This window comes from Melospiza melodia, chromosome 2 (assembly GCF_035770615.1).
Source record: "Melospiza melodia melodia isolate bMelMel2 chromosome 2, bMelMel2.pri, whole genome shotgun sequence".
Classification (NCBI taxonomy): Eukaryota; Metazoa; Chordata; class Aves; order Passeriformes; family Passerellidae; genus Melospiza; species Melospiza melodia.
Genome location: NC_086195.1, coordinates 61,683,031 through 61,701,612, shown reverse-complemented (window position 1 = coordinate 61,701,612; position 18,582 = coordinate 61,683,031). Strand labels below are relative to the sequence as shown.

At 42.3% G+C, this 18,582-nt stretch overlaps 1 protein-coding gene across 2 annotated transcripts; it reads left to right on the top strand.

Annotated features, from left to right (window-relative positions):
* Nucleotides 1-32: 32 nt before the first annotated feature.
* Nucleotides 33-11,294, top strand: RABL3 (RAB, member of RAS oncogene family like 3). 2 transcript variants are annotated; one of them, XM_063148403.1, is made up of 8 exons: nucleotides 33-137; nucleotides 322-413; nucleotides 1,984-2,113; nucleotides 4,954-5,068; nucleotides 6,186-6,360; nucleotides 6,960-7,031; nucleotides 7,850-7,888; nucleotides 10,485-11,294. In XM_063148403.1, exons 1-8 carry the CDS (start codon nucleotides 92-94, stop codon nucleotides 10,548-10,550), a joined length of 735 nt encoding a protein of 244 aa, XP_063004473.1. In that variant the 5' UTR covers nucleotides 33-91; the 3' UTR covers nucleotides 10,551-11,294. The 2 variants fall into 2 exon arrangements, with proteins under 2 accessions (XP_063004473.1, XP_063004474.1); XM_063148404.1 differs by having other exon boundaries at nucleotides 34-137; nucleotides 6,207-6,360.
* The last annotated feature ends 7,288 nt before the right edge of the window (nucleotides 11,295-18,582 follow it).

Genomic DNA, 18,582 nt, shown 5'->3' with positions numbered 1-18,582 from the left:
GGCAGCCAATGGGTTGAGAGAAGCAGCAAGAACGCGCGCCGCGATTGGCGGGCGCGCCTGTGGCCGGGCGTTGTTGCTAAGCGGGGTAAAGATGGCGGCTCTGGACAGGGTCAAGGTGCTGGTGCTGGGCGACTCCGGTGAGTCCGTGGTGTCCCCAGGCCGTGCGTCTTGGGGCCGCTCCTGGCGATCTGCTCCTCGCCTCCCTCCCCGTTACCGCTGAGGGGCCGGGAGCGCCCGCGCTCACTCCGTGCTGCTCCCGGCCTCGCCACCTGTAACCCTGGCACCGCCCCCAGGAGCTGTTCTCTCTCTGTGCGCTTGCAGGTGTCGGGAAATCGTCCCTCGTTCACCTCTTGTGCCACAACCAGGTGCTGGGAAACCCGTCCTGGACTGTGGGCTGCTCCGTGGATGTGCGAGTAGGTGACATGCAGGCCTCTTGGTGGCACTGAGGCTGACGTGTAAGGGAAGGGCCTTGACTTTTTATTTCAATGGCTTACCGCCCCAGACAGAGCTGTACTTTGGTCATGCCTTTTGCTGAGGGCTTCATCTGATGCAAGTAGCGTCAAACGTGAGCCAAGCACTTGTGTAAGCAAGTTTTGACCTTCCAGGGTTGCCACTGTCAGACAAGACATTTGTCACCCGTAGCTCTGCTCCCTGCTGCAGTGGCCACTGGCGTGTTACAAATCACAGGATGGCCAGTTCCTTGAGAAACAGGCAAGGAACAGCCAAATTGTCAGCCAAACACAGTGGGGAAAAACTGTTCACTCGTTTAGCTTGTGGGAACACAGGAAAGGTCTGGGTGATGCTCATGTGTTCGAAAAACAAATTAAACTTCAGGGCCTGGCATGCTTCAGTGCTCTTAGATCTGAGTGAGGAAATGAACAGGAGAAATTTATTGGTGAGAGCTGGACACCAGGAATGCAGAATTCATAAACCACAAAGACATGTTAGAGAAAGCAGAGTTGAAGAAGAAACTAACAGACAATTAATATGACTCTCCCTACCTGGGAAAAAGATAATAAAAAAGGTTGAAAAAGTGAGCTACATAGCATGAGAAGTGAGAAATCAATAACCAATAGAAGATTGAATACTAATTAATGAAGAGAACTGGGTCACTCAGTGAGCCAGTGAGCACTTATTCCTTTGTTTGCCAAAATGTATAAACAACTGTAAGTTTTGGTGACTGATGTACACATTTGGTGAAATGCTACTGATGCATCTCACTGCCAAATAAAGTAGTGGTGATTTTCTAACCTGCTATCTGGAGACAGTTGTGACCATGGGGTTGCTGCTGCTCCTGACTGCTTGCTGCAGGACCTGCTCTGGGAGGAATGAGGATGCCCATCCAGCAGTTCTTTGGCCCAGCCTCCAGCCCTCATGGGACATTGATAAATGATTTTTCCCTTCATCATTCTTTGCTGCATTCTCCTTGAAATGCATTGCCCTAGGTTAGAAAGGTATTTCCAAAATCTGAGGAGAGGAACATGGCAGTCCTGTTAGATTGTGGGCAAAACTACTCAGCAGATCTGGGGGCAGAAGTTGTTGATTAATTCAGTTGAGATGTCAGAGTTTGGTAGGAAAAAGATGTGGTTAGTTGGAATCCAGGTCTGTCACCTGTGTTAATATTCTTGCAGTGCTGCCATGTGGGTTTTAACAACTGTAAGAAGTCAATACCTTAATTTTTCCATTTGCTTTGGCAAAACACTGTCTGAGCACGTCATGAGATGTTGGGTTTGTTAACACTGAGATGCTCCCTGTTCACTCACCAGGCTCCCTCTCGCATGAGATGGTGATCTCCATCTCTGTGCTGTCCAGTGGCTGCTGCTTGACTCATTCCATCTCTCTTCCACTTGAGAGGTTTGAAACAGTGTCAGCATGAGAATTTCCAGATTTCTATCCAAGCACAATAATCCTTCCAGCTGTGCCATGTGGATTAACTCCTGTGGCAGGGTGCTGTGGTTATGTGTGATGTGAATTTTTCATCAGATCCATGACTACAAAGAAGGAACCCCAGAAGAGAAGACCTATTACATTGAGCTGTGGGATGTTGGAGGTTCTGTGGGCAGTGCCACCAGTGTGAAAAGCACACGAGCTGTGTTCTATAATTTGCTGAATGGTAAGTCTGCTTGGTGTAAGTGTGGTTTTAATACTTGGTGTAAATATGGTTTCTGTAAAGAGCTGCCCCTTGCTTCTGGGGCAGAGTTCCAGGCAGCCTGCCTGAGGGCTACATTGTTCTCCTTTCTGATTTATACAGGAAAAATGATATTATTTGTAGGCAGAATTTTATGGATTCAGTTGTGAACAGCAGATATTTCGGGCAAACCTGTGCAGATGAGCTCTATCAGCCTTTCCCTTCAGCCTTGTGCTGCTGGCACAGCAGGGAGGCTTTGGAGGTGCAGTGAAGGTATATCAGACCTTCACCTTTCTGGGTCTGATATACTGCAGATATATGATTTATATTTTTAAAGATTTTTTTTGTTTGTTTATATTTTCTTGTCTGTTCGGTTGTTAAACTTACAGCAGAAAAATGATTCTTTCAGTTTTTATGAACTTTGACAGTTACATCCTACCCTGGCAAATTTGAACTGTGTCCCATAAAATTGCCATATGCTGATAATCATCTTGCCTCTGCTCATTTAGCTTACCAACTTATTTTTAAGAGTTGAATCTTGCAACTTGCTGCTTATGTAGGAAGCAGTATTTTGTGCCTTCTGTTCAGATATTGTCTTAAAGGCCTAGTAGTTCATCTGTGTCTCTAACAAGAGCAAATAAGAGATTATAAACATAACAGTGCAGTATTTCAGTTGTTACTTTTTGTCATCCCAGGAGAGTTCACTAAAAATAGAGGTGTATCAGAGTAAGAACTGCTGCTGAAAATCTGGCTCAAGTGTTCTGTTTGATTCTCTTTGCTTATGCCCCCTCATTTGAAGACTTTTCAGTAACATGTTAAGCCACACAATAAACATTTTTGGCCTGTGACTAACTAGTTATTTCTTCCTCTTTTCTCAGGGGGAAAACTGTGTTAGGTACCTCTTGCTTATATTGTTAACCAGATTTCTGTGCATGAGAATTGAGTTGAGTTGTGCCCCCAAAGCAAGCCTCTTTGGTATATGAAAAAAAATTGATTTCTTTTTGATACCAAATCTACAGTGTGCCAAGGAGTGTGGGTCAGACTTGGAAATACCTTAGAACAGTCCATTAGGAAATGAAGTCTTGGACTTGTGCATCTGACTTATAATTGATGACATTAAAATAGAGTTATTTATCTCCACTGCCCAAAAGATACTAATTAGACAGCTTGCATATGAGGAGTGTTGACTTTGGTAGTTAACCTTGGGTCTTGTTTCTTTCATTAGATTAATTTCTCCATTAGAGCTTGTCTCACAAATTGCCTCTGCTTGACCTGATTTAAGAAGAGAAGATAAATGCATTCCTTCTGCCTGACTGCTTGTGCTTTCTGGGCCTGCAGTGGTCTGGAAGCCAGTCAGTGTTTGGTTGTGGCAGCAGCTGAGCAGGCTGCTGACCAGGCTGGTACACTTTGGTTTTGGATTATCCACAGATCTTCCTCTTGGCTGGCTCTCCACCTGGTGTGGGGATTGTGATAGCTGAGGACAGTGACTGGGCAGTGAGGCTTGGCCTTGCACACCTTGTTGTGGGAAGAGCATTTCTTTGAATAGTCTTTGGTCCTGCCTGCTCTTTATGGATGTTGACAGCCTTTTCCTGCTGGTGCAGCTAACTGTGCAGGTTTTAGGTGAAGCACATAGGGAAATCAAAGACATAACTGAGGGAGAGAATGTGGAGGTGGGGAGTGTTTCTCACTGGCTGTGCAGCACTGCCTCTGGATCTGTTGCTGTAGGTTAAGTTTTGTTGTATCAGGCATTTTCTCTCTGCACTGGGGGTGGGCACGCAGCAGAGTTGCCTTTTTATAGTGTTACTGAGATAAATGCCTTGAAATAGGGCTACAGCTGTGATATGCTGGGAACTCTCGTGGGAGAGCCTGTGCACAGTCATGTGGGGCAGTGGAAAATGTTTGTGGAAATGTGGTTTGTTCATAGCAGTGGGTGGCACCTCTGGAAGTTATGGTGAAAGACTAAATCAGTGAGTTTTTTTCTACCTGTAGGCTGTGAAGTGTTTTGAGAATGAATCCTGATGCAGATAAGGGATATCATTCCATTTTGTCCTTGAATTGATGGTAGTTTGAAGTCTGGAGGAAGTGGGAACATTCCACATATTGCAGAAGGTGTGAATAAATAGAAGAAATTTGCTAGCAGGAGTTGGAACTGTGGTTATCAGAAGTGAGTGTCTGTTAATAGCACAGCTAGGAAGCTTGACTCTGTCTCAGAATTTACATTTTGAAGGCTCATGGTAATGAAAAATGCTAGAAACTTAATCTTAAGTGCAGTAAGTCTTATTTATTCATGCTTTTACCAGCCATTTAGTGGACTATGAAATTTTGTCAGTGTCTTTCTCCCCTTTGGATACCTCCCAAAATATATAGAATTAATTCTTAAAAATGCAGGAAAGCAGTAGTTCTCTCTGAACTCCTTTAAAACAAAGAAAAAGACTTCAGACTTTATAGATGGTGGGATAAAAGATAATTATGTTTACCAGAGAAAGGCTGAATTTTCTGCTGCAGTAATATAGAATTTCAGTGTCATGAGAAGTAGACAGAATCAGTGAATGCCTGCAAGCCTTTTGCAGATTAAAGCCTGAGATGGTTGTTTGTTTCCTGCTTTCATGTGATTTTTCTCCTAGCTCTTAGCCAATTCTTGATAAGCAGCTTTTAAAAACCTGTTGCATCCTGATATTTTCAGCCTTACTTATTCACTGTAACAGAACTGCTTATACATCCCTTCATTCTCAGCTATCTGGGAACCTGTGGGTGTCATTTTGGTAAGATAAGGAGGAGAATATGTATCTTTAAATGGCATCTTGCTGTCTTGTCTTTCCCTGCAGGGATAATTTTAGTGCATGACTTGACCAACAAGAAATCATCCCAGAATTTGTATCGCTGGTCTTTGGAAGCACTCAACAGAGATGTTGCTCCAACAGGAGTTCTTGTGACAAATGGGTGAGTGAAAAACAAACATGCAGAGCTCAGACCTGGTAATTCCAAGCAGTTGTACAAGTTTTTGTTCCTCTCTAAGGGTGCTTGGTCTCCACAGGAAAGTACATGTGGTTAGACTTGGAAGAAAGAAAGAAATGGGGAATAGCAAAGAAAGTTGTCTGTTGATTATTCTTGTTCTTTCATACTGCCAGGCAATATCAGGCAGTTCTGACAGCAGATTCCCAAACTGGGTGGCAGAGACCTTGCTTTAAGGGAAAAGGTGTTTACTGCATCCTTTATTTTTCTGAGCCCTCTGTGAGAGTGGGTCCAGTCCCAGTTATAAGATTTCTCTGTCTGCACTGAGAGATGCCATTTTACAGGAAATGTCATGGAATAATGTGTCTGGGCAAAGAGGCATTCCCTCCATGCACCAAGACTGAGGAAGTTCACTTCATACATTTTTGGTTTGGGTGATGGGGGAATTATTTTAGGAGCATGGCAAAAAGAGCTTAAAAACTCTGCTTAAACAGCATGTTCATAATTAGCTCTCCAACACCTTGTCAAGGATTTCCTCCTGCACCTCTTTGCTCCTGTCATCCATCTAGTCAAGGAGGTTTTAAAATCATTGCTGAACCTCACACGTGAGCAGGAAGGCAATAGTGAGGAGTGGCTTCTTGTGGGAAAAATATCAATTGTTTATCTGTCTGTTCTGGTACACAGAACAGTTCTGTAGAAATGTAGGAAATGGGAAAGAGGATTTGCATTGTATAAACTGCAAAATTCTCCAGTGTCTCCACAGACAGATTCTTCACAATTGTTTTAATTTTCAGAAGTTTAACTTCTGTAAAGGACAGATGTTCAGCCACTAGAATTCTTGCTGAAGTTGTTGCTGTTGGTATTTGCTAGAAAGCTTGGTTTAGGTAAAAAATTACAGACAAGTGATTATTCTAGCTAAGGAGAGTGATTGAAGCTTGGATTCCTTTGTAGTGACTTAGGTGCAGAAGCTCTTCCTTAATGTAAAGATATTGCATATTTTAACTTAGATTAAATGATGATTAATAGATAAATTACTGGGTTTTGAGAGGCACAGGGGAGGTGATGTTGTGCTTGTGCCCACTTACGTGGCCATTGCCTCCTTCAGGATTGTCTTTGTTTCCCTCAGCGTTGACTATGACCGTGAACAGTTTGGTGATAACCAGATCCCACTGCTGGTGATAGGAACCAAACTGGATCAGATCCCAGAAACTAAGAGGAATGAAGTTTTGACCAGAACAGCATTCTTGGCTGAGGATTTCAATGCTGAAGAGATAAATTTGGTTTGTATCCTTGTCATCTTTGTTGTTTTTCTTTTGTATAGGAGTGAGTCCAATTTTTAGTAAGTAATGATATAACAAAAATTTGGCTTTTGGAGATTTTTCCACATTTCTGTTGGCTCTGCCCCTTGCTTGTTGAAACAGATATCTTTGTTCACTATTAGGAGATGTAAAGGGTATTAGGTAAGGTCCCTTAAGCTTTGAATTGTTGGCTTGGAGTTAAATTTTCTTTTTCTTGTTCATAGCTCTGACATAGACTGTCTTTGAATGAAACATGAAGATGACTTTATATAGATCTGTGGGTGTAAAAATACACATGTGCTGTGTCAGTGCTTGTATACACACTCCCAATCTCAGGGCCTGTGCAAATCCCTGCCTGACTGCACAGCTGGTGGTGGAAGGAATATGTTGAGCGCATGAGGGGTTGTTTGGAATTCTGCAGTTGGTCTTTTCTCTGAAGTGACTGTGGAGCAGAAATCAGCAGATCCGTTGTTTTCCCTTGCTGATGGTGTGTGTCAGGGAAAGGGTATGTTCCATTTTCTTGTGTTTGGCTTCCTTGCACTGATTTCCTTGGTTTGTTGTTGTCTTTTTGGGTGTTCTAGGACTGCACCAATCCTCGTTATCTGGCTGCAGGTTCATCCAATGCTGTCAAACTAAGCAGGTTTTTTGATAAGGTAAGTCAATGAAATGATGTTTTATTGTCCTGTGCGTCAAATGTTGGGATTTGAGCATGAACAGCAGTTTAAGCTGCTCCTTTCACATTCCACTTTCTGAGTTGGTTCAAGCTAGGTGTGGGAGGGCCAAAGATTGATCTGCTTTTGGAACCCAACAGGAGATAACTGATCTGCTTGAAGATTTAGTTCCTGATCTGCATAGAGCAGTGAAAAAGAACTCACAAAAGACACTCTGCTTATGCTTTTGAAGTTGTCTGGCAGGCCAGAGGGGTTGCAGCATTCTGAGGTAGTAATGTGGGGAGATGCAAGACTGGTTAGCTCTGTTGATCCTAGTTAAAGCAACCTTTAGGAATCAAGAAATTAATTAAGAATATTATTCTCCCTTCCTGAAAAAGAGACCATTAGGCAAATGTACTACTGTGCAAATGAGAGAGGGAATGCTCTGTTTTAAGCATCCTCTGGGCAAAGATAGCATAGTGGGGCTACTGTGCAGTGGTAGGAACCAGTATCCCTGCAGAGGGAATGGGAGTAACCGAGTCTGAAGCAGGAGGCACACAAACCATCACCTCCATTACCCAGGAGGGCTGTGTGGAAGTTGAGGATGATTAGACAGCTTAGACAGTTTGTGTAAGGATGGCTGTGGGTGGCCACTGCTGTGTGTGCTGGAGCACTGCACTAAAGCTGTAGGCCTGGAGCAGAGGTGTGGGGTCAGACCTCGTCCCTTAGCGCTGAGTTCAGTGCTCATGTGTGAAGTGTTGGTTGCAATCTGAGGTTCTGCATGTGCTGTGCAAGCTGAGCTCATTCTCTGTTGTTCCCAGGTCATAGAGAAGAGATACGTCTTGAGAGATGGCAATCAGGTTTGTCACTTTTCCTCCTCTTTTGTTTCATTTCTCCCTGTGTAATGTGAACTGCTGACATAGTCCTCTTTAAAACACAGCTTCATGCAAGCTAAATGGCAATCTGTGCTGGTAATTTCATTCTTGTATCTTTGGGAGCACAGCTGTTAAGACTAGACAGAAGAATGGCTGACTTTTGTCAGCTGAAGTATTTGTCTGTAAAGTGATTGGCCGTGAAATACTTAAGTATGCTAACATACTACAAGTTGGAAGAGTGAGGTAGAATGGGCAGATATGATTTCTTTCCGCTCTGTCAGCTTTGGTTGCAGATTAAGGCCATAGATGCTATCCTGAAGGTCAATGAAAGGGTTTTTCTGTACAGCTGGAATGAGATTTTATGTTTAATGTGGGTAGTTTCCAGAGACTCAGTGAAGCCACAAGGAAAGTGGCAGGATGATATCAGCTTGTAATTCATTCCTAAAGGACTGAATTCACTGTTTTCAGCTAGATGGGGAAGTACCAGCAAAATGACTTCTGGTTTGGGCAGGCCACTACAGCTTTTGTGCCCCCCACTTCCCCACATGCAGTCTGCCATGCAGGGAGTAGTGAAGTTGCATTTACCTTATGTAAAGGTGTTGCAGATTACCATGAAAAGCATCCCTGGAGAACAGTCTCACCTGTACATTGTTAGAGGTAGCTGTGCTGAAAGCCCCTGGGATGTGGGGGGGAGATAGTCACAGGTTACAAAATGTTTCCTCTCTTTGAGTGCTGCTATAGTGCCTTTTGAAAATAAATTGGCTTTTGCCTCTTTTAGTTCTGCATGATGCCTTTTATCTTCCCCTCTCCTCCCCACATTCTAGTGAAAGGAAGTTTCTCTTTCATGGGAATAATATCTTAATGCAGAAACCTGCCTGTGTGCTGGTTGTCTTTGATGCATGATGTAAGATTTTTATTTTTATCATTTGATCCTATTTAGTGGCTAGCCAGGGATTAACTATACATTCCTTTTGGCTGTGTGCCACAGACTGCAGCCTGCTGATGACTGTCTGCTTCCCTGACAGGAGCTCAAAAGCTCAAAACAAATCTTAAACAGCAAGCAATCATGTTAAAAGAGACAAAATCCAGATTGGAAATGGAGACTTCAATGCAACCTCTTAATGTTACCATTTGAAGTTATCTACTAAATGTGACTCTTACCAATGTGTTTGTGGGTTTTCTACAATAGGTTCCTACAATTATTCGTGTTTTGAGGTATTTCTGTTATAAACTTCTTCAAGATGAAAAGAATGATAAGTTTCAAATTGTTCATAGCTATGACTTTAATCAGATATGTGATAAATAAATAATTGTTCCTCTTAATTAGTGATTTTGATGTAAAAAATGCTAAAGCAGATAACTTTTTACCTATGATGTTCAGGTACTTTTTAGTTATAATGATTGCAATTTTCCTCTTTAAATTCCTGAAGCAGTTTTCATGAGGTGAACCTTTGTACCAAATCTGCCTGATTTTATTCTTAGAGATGATTGCTTTTCAGAGGTGAATAAACTAGTACCTTAGTGAATAACTTGCATATTTGAGTTTTGGGCCTGAAAACCCCAAGTAAATTTAATCTGTGGAGTTTTTAGTGGACTTTTATTTTGGGGAAGCTTTTCAGCTCTCTGCTTACTAGTGAAGTGTGTAACCTGAGCAATCTGCTGCAAATTGTAGATTATATTTTTGTCCCCACCATCCATACATGCCCTTGTGCTTCTGGCATGATTTGTAGGGCTTGGTTGACTCCCTCCATTTTAATAGACTGTATTTCCTGTCAATGTGTGGAATTGTTTTGGGAGGGTGTGTTTACAAGGGTCTGCTGTTCCTGCTTGTTTGTAGTGAGTAAGGTAAAAGTTACTCTGGCCTGTAATCAAATAGTTTTGTGATGCCAGTAGGGCAGATATGCAGTATTGGAAAGCAGCATATCACTTTATTTTGTGGATTCACAGGTGCATAGGATTGAAAATCTGTCTGAAATGCTGTTAAGGCCAGAGAAGCTTCTGATGGTTTCAAGTAGATTTTCTTTGTAAACATCCATTGTCACTGTGTAAACAGTGTCTGCAGATGGGCTGCAAAAGCAGGAATGCTAATCCTTTGTATTGTTGCAGCCATTTCTGTCTCAATGATTTTCTTTAAGCTTTCAGTCATTGATAAAACTGTACTTTCAGCTACCACTGAAGTGCTGCTGCCTGGGTTTAAAGGCATAAAGCCTCAACAGCTCTTTGATAGGACTTAGTTTATATTGTTTTATAGTTTTAAAAATGAATGGAGGAGAAATTCTTGTATGCACTTGAATCTGCTTTGAAATCTGTCTTTGAAATCTGTCATTAACTATGTTAGGATTGAGGCTTTCAGTTTCCCTTGCCAAAATTCTTAAGGAGCCCCAGAGAACAGATGAGCCATAGTGGAGCTGTGCAGTGTTTAATTAGAGCTGCTCCTCGAGCAGTCAGCTGAAGCACTGTGGCTCTGATTCTGGAGATGGCAGAGGTGGGAGATGCTGCAGTTGGCTTGGTAACAACCAAGTGTGGGCTAGAGGGAGCTCCTGCTGGTTCTGACATGACAACTTGTCTTTCCTGCCTCTAGATTCCTGGCTTCTCTGAAAGGAAGAGGTTTGGAGGAGGAACACTGAAGAGCCTTCATTATGACTGAGCGCTGGAGAAGTGGAAGACAACTTCTCTGAGTTCCTAAAGACAGTCCTGTTCCCACTGGATGCTCAAAGACAGTAATGCTTCTGTCAAGCACAGTAAAATGATATTACAGCTGGCTAGCCTGCTGAAGCTTCTGTTGTTGGAAAAGACTTGGAAAGGTTTTTCAAAAACCTAATCAGGAGCCTAGAGTATTGCTTAGGATTGCAGACCATCTGCATCTATGGGAACATCTGGGGAAACTGTGCAATAAATTGAATGCCTCTCACTGCTGTGGGAAACTTCATCATACATAGCACACATATGTGACATCCTTGTCTCCATTTGGAAAACTTATGGACAGTCTTTGCAATGATTTGCATTCATTTTACTTCTAAAGGAAAGATGACATTGAGTGGGCCTCTCATGTACAATAAAGTGACCAAAAGAAGTGAGCAAAACAATGATGGGTAAGGAGTGGTCTGGAAAATAATGGAATGCCTTCATTAAATGAATGGAGTGTTGTTTCACCTAGAGCACACTGTTCATCCCTATCCAAAAGGGATAAAAGCAATAGGCAAGATATGAAAAAAGATTTGAAGCCTTAAAAAGAAAATCATTAGTAGAAAACAACTGGTGTTAGTTCTGCTGCTTAAATTAAAATTGTTTACTTTGGAGAGGGCAAAGTAAATCAGGTTCTCCTGTTTATCTTTTCATAATTGATTGTGTCTTGTTTTTTATATTAAATTAAAAGGCAATTCATTGAAAACTGATGGAAAAAGTATGTTTTTATACAGTGCTTATTTGAAACAAGTGTGACATGCTCCTACTGAGCTTGAGGACTTAGTGGATTCAGAAAACATGGAATGTACGAACATCCTCTGAATTAGAATGGATAGAAATTTAGAAGGGATATAAAGCTGTGTAAAAACTGAGCATGACTGGGAGTTCTGTTATACAGATGTTTCCTTTACATAGTTAGCACTAAGGATAAAGGAGACTTGATCTGGTCTGATCTTCTGCACAGGGTCTTGTTTTCCTAAAGAGCCCAAGCTTTGCACGGTTTCTCATTTTGCTAGAATTCCATGGAGTGGTAAAAGCCTGATTTATAGCTGTTCCTTCTTTCCACACCTTCCTCACAGTCACCTCTAATGTCTAAGCCTCTGGCAAAGGCCAACTAAGAGCTGGAGTTAGATATAAATAGAGATTAATAATGAATGGGGATAGAAGAAAGTAAAATGCCAGTGTGAAATTGACAGGGAGCAGAGTTCTGCAGTTTCTGGATTACCTCTGCCTGCAGCTCTTCTGGCAGCTGCTTGGAAATAAATGGAAACCTGCCTACTGCCACTAATCAGGCACAAAAGTGACAGCGGGGGGCACCAGTCAAACTTATTAAAAAGATGGATGCTTTGCTTTTCCTTAGGCCATTTCCAGAAAGGTCTGGGAGTAGTTGTAAGCATGAATGCAATAAGTTTTTAGGTGCTTGTGTGAAATAGGTTGTTAGTTTACAACCAGAAGAAACAAGGTACCAAAATATTCATAATAAAGAGCACATGTGTGAGCTGTGCAGCTCGTGACAGCCCCAGTGTCTGTCTCTGATCCTTTGACAATGAAAGCTGGAATTGTTTTCTTAAGATCAGGTGCACTCTTAGGGAACCAGGTCTGGGCCCCCTCAGGTTCCTAAGGAGCTGTAGAGCAGACCAAGCAAACTGTGGTGCTGTTCCCTCCTTCACCTTTAGTGCCAAACCCCCGGCTGCAGCTCACCTCTCTGTGTGTTCTAAAATAGGCCTCTAGCCCAGAGTAAGTATGTTGTTTGTTTAGATCTCAGCAGGTAACCACAATTAGGTATATTTTTTCCTTCTTAGGACAAGGTGATGAGTAATGGAGTTGTGCATGTGGATGATGTTACATTTATTTGTGCAGGGAGCTCCAGCTTCTTGTCAGAACCAGGAGTATGTGAGCAGCTGGAGTTAGTTACGTTGCTTTTCCACCTTACCTGTTTCAGCTGTCCAAAAATGTTTCACTTGCAAGCTTAGGGATGTGACACCGGACAACTTACTTTTCTATGTCACACTTGTTTTATGTGTTTTACCTTCCTTTTCTCTGCACAAACACACACCTCTTCCATGCCCTGTCACCCTTCTGTCTGTCTTGCCTCTGTCTGCCTATACCTCATTCCCTGTTCCCACAAATTCTATCCCTCTTTCTCTTCCCATTTGCCCCATTTGTCTGACCCCTCTGTATCACAAGAAGTCACAAAGACTCCTCTTTGTGTTTCCTGCTCAGCTCTCTGGTTTCCCCTTTTTTCCCATTTTCCTCTCTGTTCCTCTGTGCCATGCATTGTCTCTTTTGCTGTACCACTGAAATTCTGTTTCTCTGTTTTCCTTCATCTCTGGTCCTCTCTGTCCCTTGTTTGTATTACGTGCACACACATTTCACATCAGAACATTGTTACCCAGTCCCTTTAGATTCAAGCTACTCAGTGTCTCTGTGTTATTTCCCAGACAGAAATGTGTGCCCAGCTGCTGTGTTCCAGAGGTGTCAGTGAAGGTGGCTGGTGCAGGTACATGTGAGATGTGTTGAACCTCCCATGCAGGTGAAATGTAGAGCAAATAAACCATGAGCTTTCCCTGTTCCCAAGGGGCTTGGCAGAGCTTTCTGGTTGATCTGTGACCACTTTGATGACTGGGGGGATCATCAGAATGAATATGAGTATGTCCTTAGCAAGGATGCCACTGGCTTTTTAAGCATGTGAAACCTATCCAGTAATGGGATTTTGGGTGCAACCTTAATACAAATTTTCATTATTGATTATATTTGCAGAGGCAGCTGCAATATGCTCCGTTTGTCACAAATGAAGGATGAACTGCTGAGTTGTAGCCTGCAGTCAGTATCAGTCAGCTGTGGTGAAGTCAGGGTCTAGGTTCTCATTTCTCAGTGGATAACAAGGAGACAGTTTTCACTGATTGAAAACCTGCTTCTGCTTTTCAGCAAAGGGAGCTTAATCCTTCTATTTCTTTTGTTAGTCAGTTCCTCTTGTTAGAAACATGTTTCTGTCTCACTATCCTTACAAGGATGCTGGTTACTTTGATTCCTTTGTAGGGCTGAGCAAGTGTGTGGCTTAGTGCACTAGTTTGCTTCGACAGAAAGCCATTATCATTATTGATGAACCTGTCACTGGCTGGCAAGTTACCAGGAAGTGTGCAGAGGTAAAGCTTTCCTTAGGGTGTGCTTTGCTGCAGCACTCTGTGTTAAGGTCCTCTGACACACAGGGATTTTATGAAAAAAATTAGTTTTCAAGTGGAAAAAGGGAAGAAAAATAAAAGCAGTTCCAATCTTTAATTTCAAGTAACAGTGTCAAAGCTCTCCCATCTAGTGAGGGCCTGTGACATGTAGCCAAAAGTATTATTCTTAGTGTTTATTATCCACTTTGTGCTACTGTTTTTATTCTGACATCTGATCAGCAAGTGTGGAAAATATATTTCTTTATATGAGGACATGAGGACATACAGGAGAAATTAGGAAGCATCTCTGTCACTAACAGTGGCCATGTGAGCAGCATAAGAGATTTCCAGTAGTGCAGGCAAAGCTGCAATGAACAGCAATACTGAGGTCCTGACTCTAAATGGATCTTGAAATGAGATGCAGCTCCCTAACAGTGGGAGTGATGATGTCTGAAACAGTTATTGGAAAAAAAGGTGGATTTGTCAATGTTTAGAGTTTTTCAGAGTGGCATTGGTTGCTTTGGGAAAGGCAGGCTTTAGCACAGCTTTGAGGACAATTCCCCAGCATGCATGTAAGGAAGGTGATTTAGATGTTACAGGGCTAAAAATGGGTCTTTCAGGGTGAAGAGAGAGATGAGAATCTTGACTCCATGATCAGAAGGCTGGATTTATTATTTTATGATATATATGTTACATTATGACTATGCTAATAGGAATAGAGAGAAAAGTTCAGAAGCTTGCTATGCTAAAATTAGGAAAGGAAATGAATAAACAAAGGAGCTCTCTCTGATTCTGTCCCAGAGAGAGCTCGGCCTTTGATTGGCCCTCAATTGTAAATAACCAACATGGGCCAATCACAGGTGCACCTGTTGCATTCCACAGCAGCAGAGAACCATTGTTTACATTCTTTTTCTCGGGCCTCAGCTTCCCAGAAGAGGGAAAAATCCTAAAGAAAGGATTTTTCACAAAAGATGTCTGTGACAATTTAGATGTTAAGAACTGTCTGTGGCAGCAGAGAGACTGTGAAATGTAACTTTGGCAGTTCAGCTGTTTAGCCAACACCTGCTGCAAATACCATTAAATACAGAAATGTGGTTTCTTTTTCCTACTTTGGCATTGTATTGCTGAGGTACAGCTTCTTGTGCCCCTTGGCCTTACCTGTGCACAGAAATGCTGGTTCCATACCTACTGAAATTGCACAGGGAGGTTTATTCTCAGTTTATACCACCATGGACTTCTCTCAAAAAGATGCTGAACACAAGACCAGCTCATAAATAAAAACACGTGCTCTTTCTTGACTAGATCAAAATGAAGTCTGGACTGCATGAGCAAACCAACTTAAAATTCAATCATATTTTTGAATAAGAGGAGCATGAAGGGAAATAGTGGGTGATTAACCCATGCACATCTACGTTCCCTTTGACCTGCAAGTTAATGTTTGCACAGTGGAAACGCACTGCTGGCTTTGGGTTAAAAATTGTTTAAAGGACAAGGATGCCCAGTAGCTGCGAAGGCTACAACTATGGTCAGAGCTTCTATCTTTCTGTCTGATACCATCTGCTTTTCCTGAGGCTGGTTCTGCTATGGCTTAACATGGGTTTGATGGACTGTGCTACCCTTGCTGAATATAAGGTCAGATTGCAAATTCAGTGGCAGTCCAAAATTAGCACCAGAGTGAGGAAGAACAGAACAAAGCAATGTGACTAAATTTTCTGCTGACTTCTAAGAGTGGTGGTTCTAGCTTGCAGGCAGAAACATCACAGCAACGTGAGCAGGTGGCTTCTCCAGCTTCTATTCATGCAGCATCTGCTTTTTGGCAACAAGAAGTGTGTGCTTTCTGCTGCAGACAACTTTTATGATCTTTCCTGCACAAATAAATGATAATAATTAACCTGTCTGGCATCTCCTGCTGAACAGTCCCAGAAAAATGACAAGGACATATTTCATAAGAGCCACTCTACAGAAAAGTACATGTTATTAAAAAGAGCCTTTTTTAACACATTGCTGTAGGCAGTGATTTAAAAAAAAATTATAAACATTGTTGGTTTATTTTGCTATATTGTGATGAAAGGTTCAAAAAAGAGGTTAATTCTCCTGGTACTAAGTAGTACACTATCAGATAAACAAAGACAGCTGCTCTCAAGAGCTCCTGTCCAATTTAGCAGTGTGTAAAGGGTTAACAAGCAAAGAACAGATGCAAATTGAGGAAGGTGGGATCACAGAGACAGAAGTGAATGAGGATATTTATTAATAGGTACATCACTGATGCATTGTAGCTGATGAAGATAGGAGAAGTTGGTCAATTTGGAAGCAGGGTGCATCACTGTGAAAAGCAACAGGTTGTTGCAACAGGAGGGGCACAAATCCATCAGAAAGGATCTGCCTCAGTCACCCGTGACGTCTTTTGCCCACAGGAGGGAAGAGCTTGACTCTTGGGACCTGACAGTGCCTGCTGCAGGACACAGTGGTGAGCTGTGATCCAATAATAGTTCACACCATGGCCCCACTACCTGAATCAGCAGGAAACAAAATGCCTTTTAATGCATATGCTGTGAATTCAAATTTTTTTTAGTCCCCTTTTTCTGTTGGATCAAATACAAGCTGCTTCAACTTCTCATTGAAAGGAAATATTTTCCATTCTCCTCCTCATCTTTCATTCATCACTGGGATGTTGAACACTAGCTGCTAAATTTTCAAGCAAGTCCCTTGGTATTTTCATGCAGCCTCTCTGAAGTAGAAGAGCTCTTTGAACACCTCTTCAGATGCCTCTGAGAACAGTTCACAAGTAATAAGCTGCTGGTATGCAGGTACCATCCAGTTGTACATGCATCATGTAGCAAATACAGTGGTATGGATGTCTTTGCTTTTTGACTTATCTCTTTTGGGTCTTGTTGTGTCTTTCAGCTGGAATCTCTTTGGAGGAAAGGCCAGGTAATGACATGCACTGGATAACATCACAAACCCAGAAAGGTAGCTGAGAAAACACTCAATGCTTTTAATCCTCATTCTTCCAGGCTTAATTTATTGTGTTTATGCCCCATGTTTATTGTCCTGGTTTAGGGCAAGTTTGGGAGGAAATCACCCTAGGACCTTTATGCAAAAGCAATTCATCCTGTTTCCATGTTTCATAGTTACATGACAATGAATACAGTTGCTAAAATATTAATGAAGTACATCTATATTTCATGTTACATAAGATTTATAGTCAAGATTTATACTGCAACTAACTAAAGGAGTGTTTAGGCTAAATCACAGAATTACTGAGCCTGGATGTGACCTTTGGAGATATCTCATCCAATCCCCTGGTCAAGGAGGGTCAGCTGGAGCAGGTTGCCCAGGACCATATCCAGATGGATTTTGAATGGCTTCACTAGTGGAGAATGCACAACCTGTCTGTGCAATCTATTTCAGTGTTTGACCACCACTTAATATTCACATTTATGGGCAAGGAGGGAAGTCCACAGAGCTACAGGCCAGTCAGCCTGACCTCCATCCCTCAGAAGGGATGCTCCAGGCAACTAATCCTGGAAAACATTTTCACACACATGAAGAGCATGAAGATGATTTGGAGTGATCAGCATGGATTTATTATTTCCCTCTTGAATTGTATGGGCTAGAACAGAAACACAACATGTGTTAAGATTTTTTTTCTGCATTTCATATAATTTGGAGATCAATAACTTAAGTGGCATTTCAACAGAATCTTACTAAATAATGTTTTTCATGGAATGGAATGGAATGGAATGGAATGGAATGGAATGGAATGGAATGGAATGGAATGGAATGGAATGGAATGGAATGGAATTGCAAGGTTAGGCAGACTAATCAGCTTTAAAACATTCTATGGCCATCAAGTGAGTAAAGTGACAACACCTTGTCTGGTTTTAGGAAACAAAAACAACCAGGATATAGGCCTACAGATAATTAAAAAGCAGCACCTTTATTTTTACCTGTCCCATGCGAAGAAAACGAGAGAATGGAGCCTGTAAGGAGATGTGAGCAAGGTGAAATGGAGGCTCCCAAAGGGAAATGTAAGCTCAGATGTGATGTTCTCTCTCCTGCTGTGTGTCTCAGTAAACGAGGATCTTGGAAACCCCTGAAACTCTGCAACTGCAGTTCGCTAAACTGTAGTCAAATGTGTAATTTTTCACTGTCAGAAAATAAGTGAGGTGAACTTTTTACTCTTAAATCTTGTCTGGTGGAAAAGGAGTCTCAAGGGTAGGTGACAGGTGCCAGGTACTTCATTTCTTTGGCAATGATGAATCACTGCTCAAGGTGAGCTAACATATTCACAATCTCTGCCCTGTCCTGGAGAATTCCTCTCTGCTGGAGCAATTTTTTATGGCAAAGCTGGGAGAGACCAGGGTATGGAGAGAGCCTTCCTGGTGTGCAGAAACAGAGACCTGAAGAAGACTTATAACTTGGAGATTGCTCAGTCTATATTCTTCTAGAGCCAAGGAGAAGTCTCTCTTCCTCTCCCCCATCCAGAACCATTGGCTCTTCACACAGCCCATTTTCTCCCTCAGGGCAGCCAGACCATTTTGCCAGCTCCTAAAAGTGTCAGCTCTCAGTGGCTGGAATGTGTTGCTCAGAGGAGCTACCAGTTTCCAGAGAAGCAAAGGTGATTTAGGACCTGCCCCTCCTGCAGCCCAAGCTCAGGGGCTGCTGTGGGGGTCACAGGGGCTGGCAACTGCTCTGGGGAGGGAAGGCTTCCAGGATGCTCTAGGAGAGGAAGGGGCATTAATTCAGGGTCACATTCAAATTTCAGTGGGTGCCTCCTAGAAATTTCCTCCTGGCTAGGCATATAAGCAGAGCAGGTGATGGAAATGGAAA

What these genes read in the sequence shown, in the direction of transcription:
- RABL3 (XM_063148403.1), top strand. Translation starts at nt 92, where the DNA reads ATGGCGGCTCTGGACAGGGTCAAGGTGCTGGTGCTGGGCGACTCCG. An exon ending in GCTGCTCCGTGGATGTGCGA is followed by an intron (nt 414 to 1,983) that starts GTAGGTGACATG and finishes ATTTTTCATCAG; the next exon opens with ATCCATGACTACAAAGAAGG. An exon ending in GGAGTTCTTGTGACAAATGG is followed by an intron (nt 5,069 to 6,185) that starts GTGAGTGAAAAA and finishes TGCCTCCTTCAG; the next exon opens with GATTGTCTTTGTTTCCCTCA.